Genomic DNA, 21,737 nt, shown 5'->3' on the forward strand with positions numbered 1-21,737 from the left:
CAGCAGCAGCAGCAGCAGCAGCAGCAGCAGCAGCAGCAGCAGCAGCAAAAACAAGCCAGTCTTGTAAGACATGCTGAAACAGCCAGTCTTTGTGTTGGCTGAGCAGGTAAAGATGATAGCAGCCAAGTCTGATGACCTGAGTTCAATCCCAGGGACCCAGATGGTGGAAGGGGAGAACTGACTCCCACAGGTTGTCCTCTGACCCACACATGTGCTCTGTGGCAGAGGTACATGCATACACATGTACACATGTTGGTGTGCGCGCGCACACACACACACACACACAAATGTAATAAAATGGTTTTTAAAAGAAATGAAATAAATAGGAAGGCACGAATCAGGCTAAGAGAAAATTTCACTTCATTGTTCAAAGGACTGTGGCATGGAAGAGGAGAAACACTTTGTGGGCGCAGTTCTTGGTGCAGCACTAGCCCGATGAGCATCACATAGAGACTGATTTCCACTCCTTTGTAAGGAAGGGCTTCCTAATCATTGAACTTACCTTGTCATCTGCCAGGGCCCTCCTATGCGGCAGCCTGGTCAGGTGTCAGGCCTCTTGCTTCACAAGGCTGAAGTCTTCAGAACTGAGCTGTAGCAACACTGAGTAGTGAGGAGACCCATTTAAACAAATGATGGTCGAATCATATTCCCAAAGACATTCAGTTGGTGTTTAAGGATATTCTTCTTTGGTAAGGAGGAAGGAGTGAACAGAAGGAAGTCAGCGGCTTTGAGTGCTGTGGAGCTGGTGAGCCATGAGTCTGTCTCTCAGAGAGTTGGGATTCTGACCTACTTCACTTTGTGAAAAGTTAAATGTTTAATTTTTTTTGTTTCATTAAATGTTTCTTTAAAGACATTTTGAAATTTATTTTGAAGCAGTGGGGAGAATTTCTGTTGTCCCACCAGCCAAAGATACTATTCCTAAGTTGTTTTTCTTCAGTTTCTTTACATTTTAAAGGCATTTGCCCCCTCACGTGGTACTGTACAACAGAAGAGAATATCCGAAACATTCACACTCTTCTCTGATTTCTATTTTTGCCTTTGATCTTACTTTGTAAAAGAAGATAATGTTAAGGAAGTGCCCTGTGGCTTCCTTCCTCAGGACGTACTCTACTGAAGCCACAAGGAGCGTCTCCAGCCTAGCCAGTTTATTTTCAAACACGTCTTTAGAATTGGTCTTTTAATTTTTCATGTATTTTTTTCTTGTTCACTTTTAAAAAGAGGAAGAAACTCTGAAAATGAAGTAGTCTTCCACCACATAAAGATCTCACCTTTTAAGCCTCCTTCTGGATCTTTCTCTGTGAGTGAAAATCATACATAGCAGGAAACATGGTGCTGGGCTTTTGTTTTAAGCAATAAGCTACATCGTAGCAGGTGCTTGGACCCCTGCCTTTGCCTTGCCCACTGGAATGATGGATGGATTCTTGTTTCATTAGTGTGATGCATTTAGATTTCTTGAGATACATTATGGGATAATGTTACTTTGCTTGATGCAGTTTTACATATTGCTTAGTTCTTTATGCTAATATTGGAGAGTTTTATGTCAGTGTTCATATATGCTTTTATTCTATTCTAAGCTGTCCTCTTGCAGTTTATAAAACTCAAGGCTATAAAAGTCTCCTGTAGAGTGACATGTAAGGGACCCTCCTTTCACTCTGTACTACATGTTTCCCCTCTTAAGCCTCTGGACTGAACACTTCTTTCCAAGTTTGTGTTTGATTTTTCTGTTTCTCCTGATTATGCCTTTTATTTAATACTTGGTTTGTATTCCGTTTTCAGTCCTTCAGAGTAATTTATATCACTCTAGGTTCGTCACTTTAGGTTTTGTGTTTCCATTGTTAAGTTAATATCTATCATTAGTAGTACATACAATTGTACGTGTTAATGGGACTCACTTGGTATTTTCATATAGGCATATGGCATGCATTACTATAGTCGTCTGTCTCCTGCATCCATCTCTAGTGGTCACTAGTCTGTTTTTAGGATGATGGATTTTTTGTTTCTGTGTGAGTGAAAGAGTATGTGCTATATGTCTTCCTGTGTTTAGCTTATTTTGCTTAACATGATGACTTCCATTGAATTTTCTCAAAGTGACAGGGTTTTTTTTCTTCTCAGTTAAATAATACTCGATGGTACAAGGGTATGTGTCTATATGGTATGTGTGTATGTATATAAATGGTATGTGTATGCATGTATATGGTATATATATATTTGTGGTATGTATGTATGTATGTGTGTGTATATGGTGTGTGTATAATGTGTGTATGATTTATATATATGTGTATATATATATATATTGTATATGGTGTGTGAACGTGTCTATATGGTATGTGTATGTATATGTGATATGTGTATTGTGTAATGATATATGTTTGTATATATACGATATGTGTGTATGTGGTGTGTATATGGTATGTATGAGTGTATGTGATGTGTGAATGTGTGTATATGGTATGTATGTATGTATGTGTATATGTGATATATGTATGTGTATAATGGTATATATATATATATATATATATGATATGTATGTATATGGTATGTATGAGTGTATGTGTATATATGGCACAAGTGTATTATGTTGTTTCCTTTATATTTCTATCTCTTGACAAGCACTTAGGCTGGTCCTTACTGTTTGAAATAGTGCTGCAGTACCCATGGGCAGCAGGTATCTTGTGAGTCAAACCCTCCTTTTGTTAAGTTGCTTTAGTCAGGTGTGTTGTCACAGGAAATTCACTAGGGTTTAGCAGTGACTCCATCAATACTGGCTTCTGTTTATTGGGATATATAGTTCATTGCTGCTTCAGTCGTACTGCTTATTTTGGATCTGTTAGGTTGTGTATATCTTCATTCAGTTCCGGCAGGTCTTATGAGTCTAGACATTGAACTGTTTCTTCTAGTTTCCAATTTACTAGAAAAAGTTTCCAAAATATCAAGTAAAGATCCTTTGGATTTCATTAGTATCTGTTACTGCATCCTCTTTTCATGTTTAATTTTATTAACTTGGGTTATTATGTTCTCTCTCTCTCTTCTTTCCCTCTTGCAACCCTTTCTTTTCCCCTCCCCCCACTCCTATGCACTTTGGCTAAGAGTTTCTCCATATTGCTGATAATGTATCTTTTCAGAGAGCTAACTTTGTTTCACTGATTCCTTTAGTGTTGTTTGATTGTTCCCTTCCTTCCTTCCTTCCTTCCTTCCTTTTCTGTTTTGGTTTTTCAAGATGGGGTTTCTTTGTATAGCTCTGGCTGTCCTGGAACTCGCTCTGTAGACTAGGTTGGCCATGAACCTGCCTCTGCCTCCCCAGTGCTGGGATTAAAGGTGTGCGCCAGGACTACATAGCTACTGTTGTTCCTTTAGAATTTGTTTCACTAATTTTTTATTCTGATCTTCATTATTTTCACCCATCTTCTAATTTGGGGTTTGGGTTGCTCTTGTTCTTCTAAGACCTTGCTGTATATCAGTAGGTTATTTATTTGAGACCTTTCTGGTTCTTTTAATGTAGGTCTGTATCGTCGTAACACCCCCCACCCCACCCCAACTACCTGGTAAGTTACGTTTTTACTTTCATTTGATTCTGAGCGTTCCTGGATGATTTCTTCAGTGACTGAGTGACCATTCAATGTCTGCATGCTTGTTCTTTACCCCATTATATGTGTTTTAAAATTATTCTTTGAAATTTTCATGCATGTATACCTTTTCTACGTTTCTTTCTGTGGTTTTCTATCGATTTCTAGTTTATGAGAAATTCTTTCAGTCTTTAAATATTTGATAAGATTTATTTTATGGTTTAAAATTGATCCATCTTGAAGACTGTTCCATGACCCAGTGAGCAGAAAGTATATTCACACTGTCATGCATGTTCCACAGATGTCTGTTAAGTCTGTTCCCTATGGTCTGTCTTAGCTTTGAAGTTTTTCTTTGTCATGATAACTTGCTTACTGGTGAGAGCTGGTCATCATTGTTCCGTCTGGATCTGTAATATTTGTTTATGGAACTGATTGTAAGGATGTTGATATGTATGTATATATATATATATATGTATATGTGTATGTGTATGTGTATGTGTATGTGTATGTGTATGTGTATGTGTATGTGTATGTGTATGTGTATGTGTATGTGTATATGTATATGTATATATATTCCCAACAGTTGTATCCATTGATGAATGTTTTCTTTGCTGAGAAACATGCTCTCCTTCGTTGCCTCTAATTCTGGGCTGAAGTCTTGTTTTATCACGCATGGCTCCGCCTGTTCCTGCTTGTTTACAGCTTCTGTGTGCTGGATAAATCAATCCCCTTCCAGCCTTTCCCTTTCGGTGTGACTGTTTTTGCCAATGAAGTTGGACTTTGTTTGTCACCTCATAATCTAGTCTGAAATTTTTAATTGGAGAGTTAACAACCACTTAGTTCGGTTCAAGGTCAATATTGAGAGTCATTTGTTTTGAGAGTGACTTTGTTGGATTTTTTTTTCTGTTGGTTGGTTTGTGTACCTTTTGTTCTTTTCTCTCTCCTTTATTTATTGTAGAAATTTTCCAAATGCTGAGTTAAATATGCTTGATTCCTTCCTTATTCTCACTTTTAAAATCTATTTCTATTGTAAATGTATTCTATAATGCTAGTTTAGTAGTTATGGATTGCTTTAGTTTGTGCTTACTTTGGAAAGCACTTCCTTTATATTAAAGAATACCTTTGGTCTGTTTGGTAATCTTTATAAGTGGTTGTTTACTCTCGGGTTTCAGATACAACAGTACATGTTTCTGTGGTGTTTGGGCTTTCTGCAGCGAGGTCTAATGTTGCCTTTGTTGCATTTGATCTATAATATGCCTTGAAGACATTCTTTTCTGGCTTCGTCTATTTGGAATGCTAAATGCCACTTGTACTTAGTTGTCTATTACTCTCCCTTGATTTAGAGAACATTTTAAAACTGTAATTTCAGTGGTTATGTTTTCTGTGCCTGTAGTTTGTACTACAGCCCCTTCTAGACATGGATTCTCAGGGTTGGTTTCTTGATCATGTCCTGCAGGTTATGACTATTGTGGTCAGTGAAGCTTATATCCTGATAGACAAGAAATTCTTGAGCATTGGGCAAGGACCATGGGCACTGGTTGAACCTCTGAACCCTGGCCCTGCAGTTGTCTCATCTGAAGCCCCTGCTCATCTTCAGCACAGCTGATCTCTTTGTTTGCCCCAGAGTGCTGGCTGTGGCCTAATGCATTCACCTCTTCTCTTTGCTCCAGCTTGTACTTTCTATTTTTAATCTCCTGTGCATATGTGAGGTGAGGTTACAACCAGTTCTTCAGGACCTTTGTGAGGCAGAATTCGAAGGTGTTTTGTTTTGTTTTGTTTGGTACAGTTCCTTCTGCTGTCCTTCACCGAAAGGCCCCTTGATCCCAGGCAAGGAAATATCTGTGTAGTCTCTGAAATTGAGGTATGCAAGGGTTCCAAACTCCCGAGTATACAACTTCAGACAGTTGTCTCATTTTAAGGTGACTCCTGGCATTCTCCAGGTTTGACTGTTGCTCAGTATTGAGTCTTTCCTTCAGGGTTCATGTTCTTTCCTACTGGAATAGACTTTCTTTGAGTTTGTCATCTTTTGTGAAAATGCTGTCTCTACTTTGGAATGTTGGTTGTCCTCACTTGAGCTCCAGCTGAGCAGTGGGTCATTTGCGGCTTGAGCATGCTCCATCACATCTTACCTGTGGTGTCTCCTCTCTTCAGTTTAATGACTTCCTGATTTGCCTCAAAATAATCAGGGGTACAGTTTTCTTGCTACTTGTTTTGTAGAAATATTTCAAGCTTAAGTAGAGTTGCAACTCTCAAATGTACAATGAATGATAGTTTACCAACTCACCTATTGTAAACATTTAAAATGTTTGGTTTGTATTATGTAATCATGGGATCCCATGCTCTTTTTGTGTCATGTGTGGAAACACAGGTGACACTTTCTGAGGGGAAGTTACATATGTCATTACCCTTGGCCCTAAATATACCAGTTTTGTGATTTACATGTATACAGTAATTTTGTTTATTCCACTGTCCCTAGTATGGTTTTGTTTGTTTGTTTGTTTGTCTTTTCTGTTGATTTAATTTCTATTATACTCCTCCTCCTATAATACAAGATCCAGCCTGCTGTGAATACAGTACCGACCTATGTAGGTCTTTTATATAGAACATTTTAACTTAGTACTATGTCCTTGTTGCTATGTTTTGGATATTTTTGAGAGAGAATCATACCATGTAACCCAGGCTGGCTTTCAATTCGTTCCCCAACTGCCTCAGCCTTCCCGTATCTGAGATTTCAGGCATGTAGCACCAGGCTCAGATTAGAACATCCTTAATTTTGCATTTCTCTGATGCATCATTGTTACTAACCCAAGTTTGTCCATAGGAATATATGTCCAATTTCATTTCCTTAAGATCATTCTGAGGTCCATGATGTCTACCTGGCCAGCTGTTCTTTCAGTCACACTGAATAAATTGTTTTTCTCTGCTTTTCACCATTAACTCCTTAATTGACATATTGAGGGAAGTTGCCGAGCCAAGGCTACTGGCTGGGGCCACCAGGGCCCTTTTGCCCTGAAAATCCCCACCCTACATTCCCACTCACAGTGATTGATATTGGAAGCTGTTGATCCCTGTGAACCATTATCACTTAGACTTCCTAGTTTCAGACATTCTGACGGGTAATATTCCTTCATTGTGGCTTGGCTTTGCATTTTCTTCACAGCTAATGATTCTGGGCCTCGTGTTTGGCGGCTATGTGTCTCTGTCTTCTTTGATAAATTGCCTGCTCAGATATTTCTTCTACTGTTGTTTTAAACTAAGCTGTTCGGTTTCTTATTATTGAATTTTGTGAATATATATATTTCATATATACATGTGTATGTGAAACTTATATGTTTCTGTATTGATATAAGCCAGATAAGTTGTTTCCCTCCCAAATATCTTTTTATTCACTTTTTTTCTTTCAAAGACAGGCGTTCTTACTTTCAGTGAGAATCTGGAAACTTCATTTCTTAACATTGCCCTGGAGAAATTATTAATTTATATTTTAAGTTACGTATACTAGGATATTCACTATGGGAAAAACCAGAAGCACAGAAAAACTGGGACAGCAGAATCTGGTTAAATAAATTGTGCTGATTTAACAAACGGAATGTGATTATCCATTTCAGAGGACTGTGACACTAAAGTCTGTGGCTTTGTTTTTTTATGGTGGTGAGGAAAAAGCACATAGGGATGTCTGGCTGTACCTCTGAAGTACCGGCAATGATGATGGCACAGTAGTGAGATTATGACTGCCTTTTATTTCCGCTTTTTTATATGTGGTTTTATGTTTTCTTTATAAGACTTTTTTTTCATCTAAAAGGTAGGCAAGTAACAACTTATTTGAAGATAAAATATTTTAATCTGAATTCTTTATAACCTTGATGAGGTGTGTTCAGAGACCATGGGAACAGCTAGTTTCCCGAGAGGGCAGGCCAATGCAGCTCTGCACCTGTGTTGTTTGCTGTTATCCACCTTGGTATTTACTGCCCAGCAGTGCATTCTGGGAACTCCTGTTCCATCAGTTCTGTCTTTACGCTCCCTCAAGCGACTGTGTGCTGCAGGCAGATGTGTAAGGATTGATTACCCATCATCAGGAAAAGCAAGGATCACCAATCTAGATGTCTTCCTAACTGTTAGTGGGCCTGTTTCCTTGTTTGAGTTATGCTCCTGAACACTAAGCTTAACCTGGTTTTAAGTCTTGTCAGCGCTACCAAGATGTCGCCTGACACTGCTAAGTCCCGTGTTTCACTATTGGCTTTGTTATTGTTACACAAGGAGCTATCGAAAAACCTGGAGCTGAGCACCAACAGTTTCCAGCGGCAGTTGCTTGCTGAAAGGAAAAGAGCTTTTGAGGCTTATGATGAAAATAAAGTTCTTCAAAAGGAACTGCAGCGGCTCCACCACAAGCTAAAGGTAAGTATGCTCTTCTAGACTGCATGATTTCCCATGTCATATAAGTCACATGAAAACCTAGTACTTAAAATAATGGTTACTTTTCATATTGGCTACTATATAGTCTACCAAATTCTAATATCTGTCACTTGGAAACAAAGCATTGTTAATGTAATTTCTATAACGAAGTAAAATACTATATATGCCAATAGGAACAATGTAAATGAAATGAAAAATAGAGTTCTAGAAGAGGATCATGGGAAGGAGCAAACTGCGTCACACTCTTGGATGATCTAGCATTCTTCTTCACATGACCCTGGCAGGGCTTGCTTTTAAAGTTCTTTTGGTTAGAGGCAACACAATTCACATTAGTTAACTGTGTTGAAGACACTTGCATTTGACAGAGGTCATTGATGGGCTGAAATTTTGCTCAGAATTCTGCAAAAGTATGCATTATTTTATATATAGTTTTCTCTTGAATCACCAAGTTCTCAGAAAAAGGCATTATTCCCATATTGTGAAGAGTTCTTGGGTTGAAAAGTGCGATTCAACTTTTAAATCATTAGTAACTCAAAATCCATACTTGTGAGAGGCTCTGCCTTTGTCTCTGTGGCTAAGCCTGGATGATAGCTAGGCTTTAGTAACTCTGGGGAAGAAGTGGAGCTTGTGGTGTTTGCATCCCCTTCTCTCTCCCCATTCTCCCTCTTTCCCCCTCCCTCCTGCCTCCTTTTCTTTACCTCCTTACCTCTTTCTTCCCCCTGTACTTAAAATAGTGGTCACCCTTCATATTAACTACTATACAATCTACCAAATTTTAATATCTGCCACTTAGAAACAAAGCATTTTTAATGTCAATCAACACAATGAAGATGTTTAATTTCAAACTGTTTACCTTCCTTCCTTGTATTGGGTTTGTTTTCAGGAGAAGGAGAGAGAATTGGATATAAAAAACATCTATGCTAATCGCCTGCCCAAATCCTCTCCAAAGAAGGAGAAAGAAATTCCAAGGAAACATGGTATAGTAGGATTATTGCTGAAACTCGAGCTGTTAATAACAGATGATTCTAAAGTGAAGGGAAGGGAAGGAGTGCCCTTGGAATAGATTTGATCTTTTGTTATGAATGAGATTTACTAGGAATCACATTTCTTTCAACTTTTGTCTTTGTTCAAGAGAGGTCATTAAACTCATGTGTAAGAGGGACAGGGGCATGGCTTGGGGGCTTAAGAGTGCTTGCTGCTCTCTCAGAACACTCTTGTAAGTTGCCTCACAGTGACCTCAGAGTCCAGCTCCAGGGATCTGACACCCTCTTCTAGACTCTTTGAGCACTCAGACATACATGGCACACAGTCACACAAACCTATATAAATAAATTAAAAACTAGAATTTGTAGAATTAAATAAATACAGTTTATGCAGCCTTTGAAAAGCTTCAATATGTTTCTTGCTGAAGCATTGCAAAGCATGCTTTTATATTAATTAACAAACTTAATTTTAATAAAAGGTTAAAAACCTTCTTATTGGAATTTTGATAACATAAAATTATATACTTATTCCCAAGTTTGAAGCACCTACTTCTCACAACTGTACTCTCTCCTGTGGCCTCTTCAGTCGCTCTTCCTACTTCCTGGTGTATTTTGAAGCAAATCCCCAATAGTATTTCCCTTCACTTCACAGTTTGTATTATTGTGCAGTTTTACTTAAAAAAAAACAAAAACAAAAGTATTATTCTCCTATGAATTACAGAATTTTTAAAGTATTAACTTTGGAAAAGATTGTTAGCATCTGTAGTATAATTGCCCGCAAATCACATAATTGGTAGTTAATCCTTCATGAACAAAGTGTGTGCTCCCGCTAAACTGGTTGTTTTCGATTGACTATATATCCATATTGTTAGAAAGCTTTTCTATGGTTTTCTTGGTAGTATCCTGCCAGAGTGACTTTACGGACCTGTGTACAAAAGGAGTACAGACTGCTGAAGACTTTGAGCTGGAAGAGTTTCCTTTCACAGCACAGACAGTCCTGTGTTATGAAAACAGATGGGATGGACCAGAATATCTTTCTTCGGTGAGTTTAGCACAGTGATTGGAGTCAAACTCCAGGAAAGCCTTCTGTACAGATGTGGTCAAAAGTTCACACATAGGTCCCACCTTGAGCTAGCCCTGTGTCCTCTGGGGAGGTGTACTAATCACCTTCTTGTTTCTGTGACCAAATATCTCATAAGATGCAGCCTACAGAAGAATGGGTTCATCCTGGCTCTTGACTTGAGGGAATGTCATCCATCATGGTAGGGGATGTGAGTCAGGAAGCAGAAGAATGCGGCCACTCGGCCCTCCCTCTTCTTTTTCCCTTTTGTCCCCAGCCATGAGGGTAGGTCCCCACACATCCAGCATGGGCCTTCCTCCTCAGTTCAGTTCCTCTGGGGTACACTCAGATGTGCATCTCCTAGACAATTGATTCTAAGCTGACAATGAAGGTTGACCATCATGGGGGGCTAATAAGTCAGTTTATAACATTATTTGAGCTAAATACTACATAATTAATTATTTTTTTTTATAAATAATTTATTTATTTTTGAACATGAAATGCTTTTTTATAGCATGTTTCACAAGGGGAGGGGGTAAGAGGGGCCAGATGGTGGAAAAGTACAAAATCTTCTTGGCCTGTGCCTTGAAACATGTCATGGTCTATATGGTACACTGCCTTGAATTATGATCTACCTGCTGTTCTTCAGAAGATATGGTACACTGCTTGAGTTATGGTCTCCCTGCTATTCTTAAGATGATATGGTACACTGCTTTGAGTCTATCTGCAGTTGCTAAGCAGGATCTTGCAGTTGCCACGCTTCAGAGGACATTGTGCAGGTGGGGAAAGGTAGGGGGTGAGGGTAAGGGCGAGGGTCCTGGCTTCTGGCATCTCCCCCTTCTCTGTTTAGTCCTTCAACCATCGATGTGACTCGTCTCACATCAGTGTTTTGGGGTTGTGAACTTGTCTAAGACCCCCCATAATTAGACATCCAAATTCAAAATTCACATAGTTGGGATTGATCATAAGATACATAATTAATTATTAATTAGAGATTTTGGACAAAATGTAGATTTAAAAGATTCAGTGTGGCTGTCAGTGCCTGTGTTCTCCAATTCAATATCAATCATCTTAGTTGGCTATCAAAGCTGGGTAGTAGCCATTTCTAGCTAGCTGGATTAATCAGATTTTGTTGTAAAAATAGACAAACCCAAGCTACCTTTACAGCTTACCTCTTGACAGTTTTATGTAGATTTTTGGTTTTATTTTTATTATATTGATTGGTTCTCATATATCTTATGTTTTCTCTTTAAAATTTTAATTAAATTAAAAGGTAATCTTTTCTTTTTTAAGCATCTTTCTAAACATGGTAACTTGTGATTCATTAATTTATTAAGTGAAGATTCAATTTAATTTGTAACTTAGTGATCATGCTTAATGGATCATCTACCAAGTTTAATGTCTGTTTCCCCTTTTTCCATATGAATTTGTATTCTTGGATGGATAACAGTACCTGGAATACCAGGAGCGAAATGAACATGGATCAGAGACTCTAAGTTCCGTTTTGGAACAAGAAGAAAAGTACAGTGAAGATCAGGACTCATGTTCTGCAAAGCAGGAGGCAGGGAAGCCTGAGAGTGGTAAGAGTCTGTGGGAGCAGTGGGCGGGCTGTCAGGTGGCTGCATTGGGACAGGAAGAGGCTGAGGCAGCAGCGGAGGGTGGAAAATGGGGAGTCAGAACAGCTGGATAGAGTTAGGAAGGAAAGGAAATGAAGACTCCAAGTTGCTACTGGGGCTTGGGAATCATGAATAAATCAACTTCAGTGAATTTAGAAGAAACAACATTTACTCAAAGAGGAGAAATTTTCCTTTGTGGTGACTAAAACTTGAGAAAGAACCGAGAGCTCTCTATGTTGCATTGGCCTTGAAACGGAGTCATGGGCTAGCTGAAACATAGAAGTCACTGCTCTGCAAGGCCCTAAGTGTTTTCCTCATTTTTGTTTGTTTTTAATTTGCAGATCTTTACTAGCATTGCTTATAAGTTTGGAGAGTTAGTTCACACAGTTTGCATGATGGAAATAAACTTCATTTCCATCTGGATCTAATGTGCTTGAGGTGTGGGCACCAGGGGTCCCAGACTGACTTCTATATCCCAGTTAATTCCATGGAAGTTGCATATAGAGAAATCTGTTGAGTTTGTTTGTTTTGAGCTGAAATTCAGGGACCAGAAATTGGTGATCCAATTGTGACTTCAAGTTGTTAATATGCATATTGGATGGGAAGTGCTGTTTCTGTTACTGTGGGCCAGAGGCTGAGCAAGATGCTTTTATGGATTAAGCCACAGAATGGAAAATTGTCATAGGCAGTTGATTTTAGGGAACAACAACAACAAAAAGGAATAAAATGACAGAAGACTGTGGCCTGGTCCCCTAGGCTCCCCTCAACCTCCCATGTTCTATACAGGGTGATCTGATGTTAGAATGATATCAGAATATATGCTATCTGCTAAAATTATATTTTAATTCTTTCACTAGAAAAATGACTTTAAACTTATAGAAAACTGCCAAGAATGGCCATAAACAATGACAACCAACCAAACAAACAAACAAACAAAAAAACCCAAAAAATCCTTTGAACCCTTACAAATGAATTCTGCACCTCACAGCGGTTCCCTCTAGAATGTGGCACGTGTTTGTTCCAGGCACAGACATTCTCTTATAATCTCTGTACAGTTACCACATTCAGGAGCTCTCTGACACAGTTACCGTGGCTGTTGTCCAGACTGTGATCTTGTTGGTAAACATGAGATTGTTCCTTGAAGCATTTTTTTCCCTCAGAACTTGACTATAAATTGTGTTTTAATTCTCTAGGTTCTTTTACTCTGTTCTGGAGTGTTTTTTGCTTATTTTTTTTTTTTTGGTCTGTGAGTTATATATGTGTGTATACACACACACATACACACACACACACACACATGCACACACATTTGTTGGTGCTGGCGGTGGTTTTTCAGGACAGGATTTCTCTGTGTAGCCTGGAACTCACTCTGTAGACCAGGCTGGCCTCAAACTCACAGAGATCTACCTGCCTCTGCTTCCTGAGTACTGGGATTAAAGGCATTCACCATGGCCTCTTGGATTGAAATTAATATTTTCGATGAGTATATACATCTTAAAAATGCTCTTTATTTGAGATTTAACTGAAATTTTTGTCTTGATTTGAGTTGATGAACTTACTATTTGAGATGCATGTAAGGGTTGCTTTCTCAGGACAGCCAAGAATTTATATGTAAGCTCATTGTTCTGTGTGTTTCGTCACACATCATGAATTGGACAGTACTCCATAGAGAACCTTCCTCCTGCTACACTGAAGACCAAAGTATGCCATGGGACCCTTAAGTGCAATTTGAATTAATTATTTTCTAATCCAGAATGTCAAGCGTAGAAACAAAATATTACAATGTCCATTACATCTTTCTTAGAATGTCAAATGTAGATTAAAAGCCATTTTTTTTCAGAAGATGGTAGCTGAATTTTCATATTTAAAAATACTTATTGCTTTAAAATTCCTTTTTTAAAATTTCATTTTATACAGAGTGGGAAAGAGAAGAGCTTGATAAGGTGAAAGGCAAGTCGTCTTTGCTAGGGCGAGCAGAGAGGCTGGCGTTGGAAGCTGGAAGGTTCCCAGCGGAAAATTATCAAACTCAGTCTGTTGATAAATTTGAAGATGAGGCAGAAAGACTAAAGACAGAAATGCTTCTTGCCAAACTGAACGAAATCAACAATGAACTCCAAGATCCTCAGAGCCTCAGCCGGCCCCCTTTGCCATTGCTACCCAACTTCGAATCCAAGCTGCACTCTCCAGACAGAAGCCCCAGACCTTACACATTCCCTGAGTCCTTAGACAGATCATTTAATGGACAACAGTTGCCGGACATGAGTTTTTTAACTCCGAGGGGAGAAGGCCGGAGTCCAGGACCGATCCGAAGCCCAGGACCGATCCGAAGCCCAGCCCCTCCAGATGAATTTTCATTTGGTAGCTATGTGCCTTCATTTGGAAAGACATTAGGGAAGTCAAATCCACCTAGCCAAAAAAGTAGCCTTTTAGATTTCCAGAGCAACAGTTCTGAAAGCCTGAGTAAAGACAATCTAGACTTCATCTCGAGGAAAGAGAAAAAGGCGACCCTGATGGAGCAGCTGTTTGGCCCCAGTGCCAGCAACACCACAGTCTCCTCCAAGAGCAGTGACTCACATTTCCCTGCTGCCAGCAGAGGGGACTTGGACCCTCTTCATTTCCTCTCTGGGGACAGAAGCAGCAGAGTCCGGGAGCCTGATGATGAAGATAAAGACCTTTTCCTCGGCGAAGGAAGAAGTTTTAATCCAAATAGACACCGGTTGAAGCACACAAGTAATAAGCCAACAGTCACGGCCGTTGACTCTGTTGACGAGGACATTGAAGAGGTCACCCTCAGATGATTGACTGGAGCACACAGAGTATATATATTTTTTCAATTGTAAATATTAAAGTATTTTAATACAGTATTTATTATAAACATTTAAACTTTCAATGGTAAAATAGCCTTAGTAGGGAGTAATTTTTAGTGGCTAGATATGGCATAATTAAACAAATAGTGCTGTACCACAAAGCCACTTGCTAAGAATGCTTTTTTTGTTTTGAAATGAACCCAAAGGAGAGTTTTTGCTTACTGTTTTTCTGTTATTACAGCTAGGTCTCACTGAGCTAGCACTGTGGGAAGTTTTACTTCACTAGAATCTTCCTTGTTTCTTTTCCTTCTATTTTTGATCCAACCTCAGTGAGCCTAAGTATTGTTTTCCCACTGATGGCTAGGTGGAAATTGAAGGTCTCCAGAAGGATTAAAGACCTCAGGTGGCAGACAGCAGTGGGACTTAGGAGCTGTGCCCTTGTCTGAGGTGACAGAGCCAAGCCACTCTTGAGTGGCGATGGCAATAATGTTGGGACTTCCTGTTCTTGTGGAAATATCCCTGGGTACTGAAGTGTACACTGGGCGGTTACTCCTGAGAAGTAGTTGATACTCCTCAGTTGCAGGCCTGAAGTCACTCACTGCTGCTTTGCCAGCCACTTGGATCACGGGAGAGCCCAGGAGACATGGCTGCCTTAATGGCATCCCTCTCTGTGGCTGCAGGAGGCTTGGGGACACAGTCCTACCTTTCCTCTTCTGTACACTCTGTATACTGGTGACCAGATGGAAGATTCCCTACCAAATACAGGCAGTAGAAGAAATGCCAGCCCAACACAGAATGATTTTCAACTCAATTATGTTTCCAGAGTGATATGTTTGGAAATTTTAATACATATTTTTAAGATTTGAACTTGTGCTCAAACTCAGGAGACATCAGTCTGATACTCTTGGGTTTACAGGACTGATGTTGATGCAACCTCACAAAGATGTTTTTAGAATTGGGGCTCCTGCCTTGCTGAGTAGATGCAATAGTTTTCTGTTGAAAGGCATAGGTTTCCTTCCACTCAGTTCAGGACAGCTGCAGAAGCATTTGTTGACTTGGTCTGGTCTGGTCTGTTGGAGCAGTAATTTATCAGCTGAGGAGAAACACTGTATATCACGTGGGTAACCTGAACAGTATGTCCATTTGTTCATAGTATGCATCTTACGCAAGGCATACGTACTGATTGGGGGATGGAGTTGCCATGGTGTCTAGGTTCTTCTCCTGATACTTGGTAAGACCTTTCCTGATCAGTCCTAATTCACAGCTGTTCTGCCTGTCCTCCCCTTCCCCCTGGAATGAGTTCTTGTCATTTTTTGGGAACAAACTCTCCTCAAAGTGCTAAATAATATTTAAAACTTTTCTCAAAAGAGGATTTTAGGTCTTCTGTGAATAAGCATTTACTATATTGCAAATCATTGTAATATAAGTAAACATGTTGTTTGTGATACAGTTCTTGATAAAGCATTATGTAATGTTAATTTTGTTTATGGCTATAAGTTTTCTACCAAAGTATTCTAATTTTAAGGTTTTTAAATTGTTTTTTTTTTCCAGAAAAATTTTTACTCATTACTTTCATTATATTTATGCCTTTTTCTACTTGAAAGTCTACTTAACCCAATGAAACAAAGAATTATTAAATTAAGTTAAAAGCTTAAAGGCATTATGATGTTTAGTATTAAAATTTGATATTAAAATGTACAGAACTTAGAGAGCAAATCAGTTTTTTTTCTCAATGTCAAGTTGAATTTATTTGTACTCAGAACTCTTACTAATAAAATGTTAAAACACACCGTGATTCTTTATTTGAATGACACTTTATATTTGAGAGACGAGCTGTGGAAGCAGGATCCAGAAGGTTTTTAATTCATTTTTCTCCTTTATCTTGTTCAGGACTTTTAGTTGAAGCACATGAATTTGTATTAACTCAGGCTAGTCAGTATGGCCGTCTTATCAGATAATTATAGTTCTAATTAATCTCTTCAATCTTATTAGCTCCTGCAAAGATGCATATGTCATGTGGTAATAAAGAGAAGGTGTTGGCAGGGAGGATGAAGCTGAGTGGGGAACACAGGCCTGTTTCCTGGCGGACTCTGGGTTTCCTCATCTTCATTTCATACTCCAAGCTGGTGTCCCTGGCTCCTCAGGACACCAGGAAGGGAAATGTGTACCGAAGCAACCGTGTGAATGCTTTAGATGTATAGAGAGTACCCTAACTGGACCACAGAGAATACCCATAAAGCCTTTTTCTCAGCTTCACAATACGTACCCTTTACACATTAAAGTCCTTTTAAAAAAAAATTGAAAGTGCTCTCCTCCTACTGAGGTGAGTAGAGAGGGTGGAGACTCACCCTGTAGGTGCTGCATTCATTTGGCAATTTGTGGATTGCTCAGTTTATAATGGTCTTCTGTGGTCTTTAGGTGGTTATAAGTAAGGGGAACACAGAGGTTAATGCTCCACCAAGTGCCCAGCACATTATAAGCACTTGATAAACAGCTGCTGTTATATAGCTAATTATGATCATTGGAATAAATCATTGAAAAAGTGGAGCAGACACACACACCCCAAGACTGGGGACACAACACAAGCAGTTAAGCTTCGAAGGCGTACCATAAGGTGTACATACTAAAGACACCTTGTCTTGGGTCTGTACTTACTGGTCATTTATTTAGCACTGTGAGCTTTTCTACAGAACAGCAGAAAAAGAACTTAGGAAGAGTTTCTCCAGACAGGTTTTGTGGCATGAGGCAAAAGGAAAGCCTCACAACAATTAAAGAGTCTGGACAGTGCTGGGTCTTAGGTTGCGTGAGTTAATAATTCACACCCCACTTCTGCTACCATGAATGTGTCTGGATAAGCTTAGAAACCTCTGCATCTCCCTTTTTCTCTCTGCTACTGAGACAGTCTATCTTGTGGGGCTTGTTTATATACATTCAGTGAGTTGATATACCCAAAACCATGCTTAGAGCCACAGGTACTCAAATGTTAGCTGCTTTGTTGTTGTTATGGAAAGGAATTAAGAAGACGGGGAGCGTAGTTTTTAAATGCCCAAGACAGCAGTTCCACCTTTCATGTCCTTTGGTTCATTTATACTTCACAGGGCTTTTTCCTGAGGAGCTGGTACTTTGTTAATCATTGCTTTAGAATTGAGGCAAACATGTCACCTGTGTTACAGTATATACCCAGATTTCGTAGGTAGAATATTGCACTCAATACTGGCAACATAAGAAATAAAACCAAATGAGCAAACAAAAAAATTGTACATCAATACTCAACAAAAACAGCTTCTACAAAACTTCTTACTTTTGTCTTGTTTTCAGGTAATCTTTTGGTAATAAATTGGTAGCTTCAAACCTACGTGATCCCTTCAGCTGGCACTGTCTCCCTAAAATGTCTACAAACTGGCAGAAGAGTCATTGCCCATGTTATGCAGTGATATGCCCACTTTCTGTACTGGTTGCCTTAATCAGGGAAGGATGGACTCTCTGCTCTTACCCTGCTCAGGACAAGGTTAGGAATGGGAAAGGCACAGTTCCACCGATGAAGCATTTTGGAGAGTTGGTGGCTGCTGGGGAGAGTCAGTTTTCTTTAAGAGTGCAGCCTCTGGTAGGTTCACTCAGATTCAGTGGTTGGCCCAATCCATGAGTATATGGGCGACACAACCTGGAGTTGATTTTTCTTAAAAAACATGAAGTTGGGAGGGGGTGGGTTTGAGGGGTAGTGTGTACGGGTGAATGTGATAAAAAAAAATATGTTGTATGTGTGTATTAAATTCTCAAAGAATAAAGAAAAGTTTTTGTTTAAAAAAAATAATAGCTTATTTCTGGCATATGTCTCCTCTGCATTTGTGAATATATTCAGTCTGTCCATAACACAAAGTAAAAATTAGAAATGAATCAAAACAGGATAGAAACACATTTGGCTTTGAGGTCAGGAAATAGGTTAGACTTGACGGCTTAGAAATTATAATTTTCATCAAATTATTTGTCTTCAAGTTCCATATATGTGAAGTGGGACTGATCATATCTTTACATGCTTATGAGAATCAACTGAAGTGGTATAGTTTTAGAAGAAACAATAGAATGAAGCATGTCGTGTCAGCTCTGTACTTAAGAGATACACAATTGGTCAGGAGAGATGATTAAAGGGATAAAGCAAAGTTATTGTCTGCCTGTTACCTCTGTGCTCAGATGAGGAGAAGGAAACCCTGGGGCAAGCGAGCTAGCTAGACCAACCAAATCAAATGGATGGGCTCAGGTTTGGCAAAAGACGGAATAGAATGATCAAGGAAGATGCCTTATGTCAACGTCTGGCTCACACACACACGCACACACATTCTTGCACACACACACACACACACACGGACGTAAACACAAATGTACTCACTACATTGATACACAAAGCATTCATCGCCATCCAAGTGTCTTTTAAATAGCTGAGGCTGTCAATATTTGAAAAGGTAGGCATGTTCTTAGCCATCTTCTAGTGAAATGGCTCTCGCCTCTCTTGACTCGTGGAGAGGCTGCAGCCCTCCAGAGAAGGCATCTGGCTTTTCTGGGAAGCAACAGCCTGCAGCTGTGGGAGAAACAAGTTTGCACAGAATTTTGTTTCTCTGCAGTACTCATGGAGAAATCAGAAACCAAGGAATTGCCTGTCTGCCTCCCTTGATGACTCTCAAGCAGAGTACAGCGATCCTTTCAGCTTGGTGCTATCCCCCTTAAAATGTCTACAAACTGACAGAAGGGTCATTGCCCATGTTATGCAGTGATATGTTCACTGTCTGTGCTGAACCCTGCTAGAGAATGTCACCCAGGCAGCAGTGTTGGGGATCCCCTACATACCAGGGCTGACGAGAGCTAGCTGCCTCTCATAACTGATCTGATTAAAATCTATGTCCTGTGCAGTATAGGAATTGATTCTGGCTAGGGGAATCCTTCAAATAATGGGTACAAACCCACATGCCACTTAAAATAATTTCCAAAAGGATGTAAAATCAGTAGACCCAAAAAGCACTGACCAGGGAAAATGGTGTGTATAGAACAGTGAGGTCCGTGAGCCTTAAGTCTAGTTTTCTGTTGCTATCTAAGCATACCTCATCCTAGGCAGGGCGTAGTTTCTCTGGACAGGACACTGTTTTTCTCTTGAACAAACTGAGCAACATTTAAATAGATCTGCTTTATGCTTCAGGCAGTAATTTTCAAAGCGTGTGTCCCCAGAACTGCTGAAGCATGTGGAGCTAGACAACGATGCCTGTTGACAGCTATGTTATAAACCTCCTGTGTCGAGACAGCGTCAGAGCGCATCTGTATTTGAGTGAGCTCCTGATATTTGAGGACATCCTGATAGATACAGCTGGAGTTTCAGAACCATTTTTATAGGGAAATCAGAGGGAAAGGAGATGTTCTTTTATGTACAGGAATGGCTGCAGTGTTTTCAAACTCAAATCCAGTGCTTGGAGCTTGTCATGCCAGTGTACAGATGAGATGTGGGGACTCTGCACCTTATACTGCATGTTCTCTCGAAAGAAACTATCTCAAAAGTGTGTATGTGTGTGTGTGTGTGTGTGTGAAGATGATGTTCCTGGGTGCTGATAAGGCTACATGAATGTTTATAGCTGGCCTGGTCGCTTCTGGAGAGTCTACTGTCTCTGTCACCTGTCTTCCTGTAGTTTGCCAAGATTACTGGCACTTACTGCATCCAGCTTTTATGTGGGTTCTGGAGATCCAAACTCAGATCACTAGGTTTGTATAGCAAGTACTTTTACCTGCTGAGCCATCTCCCCAGCCCAGAAATTATCTTTGTAATGGCTACAATTAGTTGTGGTCTGTTACAGTCCAGTTTTCTGGCTAGTATCTCAGAAAATTTTAATGAGACAGAAAGAGAGAGAGAGAGAGAGAGAGAGAGAGAGAGAGAGAGAGAGAGAGAGCGCAAGAGAACAACCAATGCCAGAACAACCAATGCAAGAACAATTTGGCAATTCATATGACATTCTTCTATTACATCTTATGATCTCAGATTTCCAGAAAAAGGGGGAAAAACTTGAAAATGCATAGTATTCCCTCAAGAAGGACTAATAAGTGGCTTCAGTTTGATATTCTGTATGAGCATGCAATTACTTAAGCTAACAGGTCTCTTAAAAATTTTAGGTTTTTTTTTTTAAGTTTAGAAAATGGTGTGTATGTGTGCATATACACATCTATGCTTGTGCGTGTATGTGTCCTTAGTGGTCCAACCAAAAACTTGTGAATACAGCTTAAGAAACACTAACAATTTTTAAAAGTATTGGTCTGCATGAAGGAGTTGGTTTACGTAAAAGTAAAATGGAACTAACTACTTGAACTCTTATACATCCTTGAGCACCTGGGAAGATGTTATGCCATTTATGGTTGTGGTGGTTGGAAAGAAAATGGTCCTTAAAAGCCTATAGGGAGTAGCAGTATTAAGAGGTGTGGCCTTGTTGGAGGAAGTAGTCAGTGGGGACAGACTTTGAGGTCTCAGATGTTCAAGCCATGCCCAGCGTGTCTCACTCTTGCTGCCTGTGCATCCAGATGTAGATCTCTCAGTGACCTCTCCAGCGTCGTCTCTGTCTGTACAATGTCATGGTTCTCACCATGATGATAATGGGTTAATGGTTTAAACTTCAGGAACTGTAAGCCATCCCCAATTAAATGTTTTACTTTATCAGAGTTGCTGTAGTCATGGTGTCTCTGCACAGCTAACTAATAAAATGGTCAATTCCCATTGGGTCTTTATGAAGTAGAATTTTGTTTGCAATGCAAATCTCCACATCTTGGCTTCTAGGATTACTGCAAGTCAAACAAACAAACTATTTCATCTTAAACAGACCTTTTTTTTTAAAAAAAAAAACTTGTTTATGTGGAATTTGTTCTTGAACAAAATATGGAGCAATGTTAAAAATATACAATGGAGATAAGATAGTGCTTATGATGGTGGAAATAACTACTCCTGATGATTCCTGATGTGCCCCAAGTATTTTCTTCAAGGCACAGGCTCCAGAAAATGTACGTTTCTGGGCCAGCAAAATAGAACATATTTCTAAAACTGTGATTACTTCAGTACAACTTTTGCCTGGGGACTAGCAGTCTCCCAAGTAATTAATCCATTGGTTCTGGTCCCTCCATTGGACTCGGAAGTTTGTTCATTTTCTCTTTGCTCTAGTGGCCTCGTTTTCTTAGGCAGTTCTCCTCTTTCTCCCTTCCCTAGCCATTTCATCTGTAGCTTAATTTCTGTTTTTAAGTATCCTTTTGATGAACTAGAAAGTTTGATGGAGTCCAGC

The 21,737-nt window shown here is 39.5% G+C and overlaps 1 protein-coding gene across 2 annotated transcripts in view; it reads left to right on the forward strand.

The window, feature by feature from the left end:
• The window catches only part of Lca5 (lebercilin LCA5), a 49,333-nt gene extending 31,084 nt beyond the window's left edge, over positions 1-18,249 (forward strand). The window contains exons 4-8 of one of the 2 annotated variants that reach the window (XM_028756231.1): positions 7,821-7,958; positions 8,860-8,953; positions 9,859-10,001; positions 11,470-11,599; positions 17,761-18,249. In XM_028756231.1, coding sequence (XP_028612064.1) covers positions 7,821-7,958; positions 8,860-8,953; positions 9,859-10,001; positions 11,470-11,599; positions 17,761-17,786 — 531 coding nt within the window. In that variant the 3' untranslated portion in view covers positions 17,787-18,249. Of the gene's footprint in view, positions 1-7,820; positions 7,959-8,859; positions 8,954-9,858; positions 10,002-11,469; positions 11,600-13,552; positions 16,233-17,760 lie in introns of those variants that run through there. The other variant, XM_028756230.1, reaches the window with a different exon arrangement.
• The last annotated feature ends 3,488 nt before the right edge of the window (positions 18,250-21,737 follow it).

The sequence above is a fragment of the Grammomys surdaster genome, unplaced genomic scaffold (genome assembly GCF_004785775.1).
Source record: "Grammomys surdaster isolate TR1022 unplaced genomic scaffold, NIH_TR_1.0 126113, whole genome shotgun sequence".
Lineage (NCBI taxonomy): Eukaryota > Metazoa > Chordata > Mammalia > Rodentia > Muridae > Grammomys > Grammomys surdaster.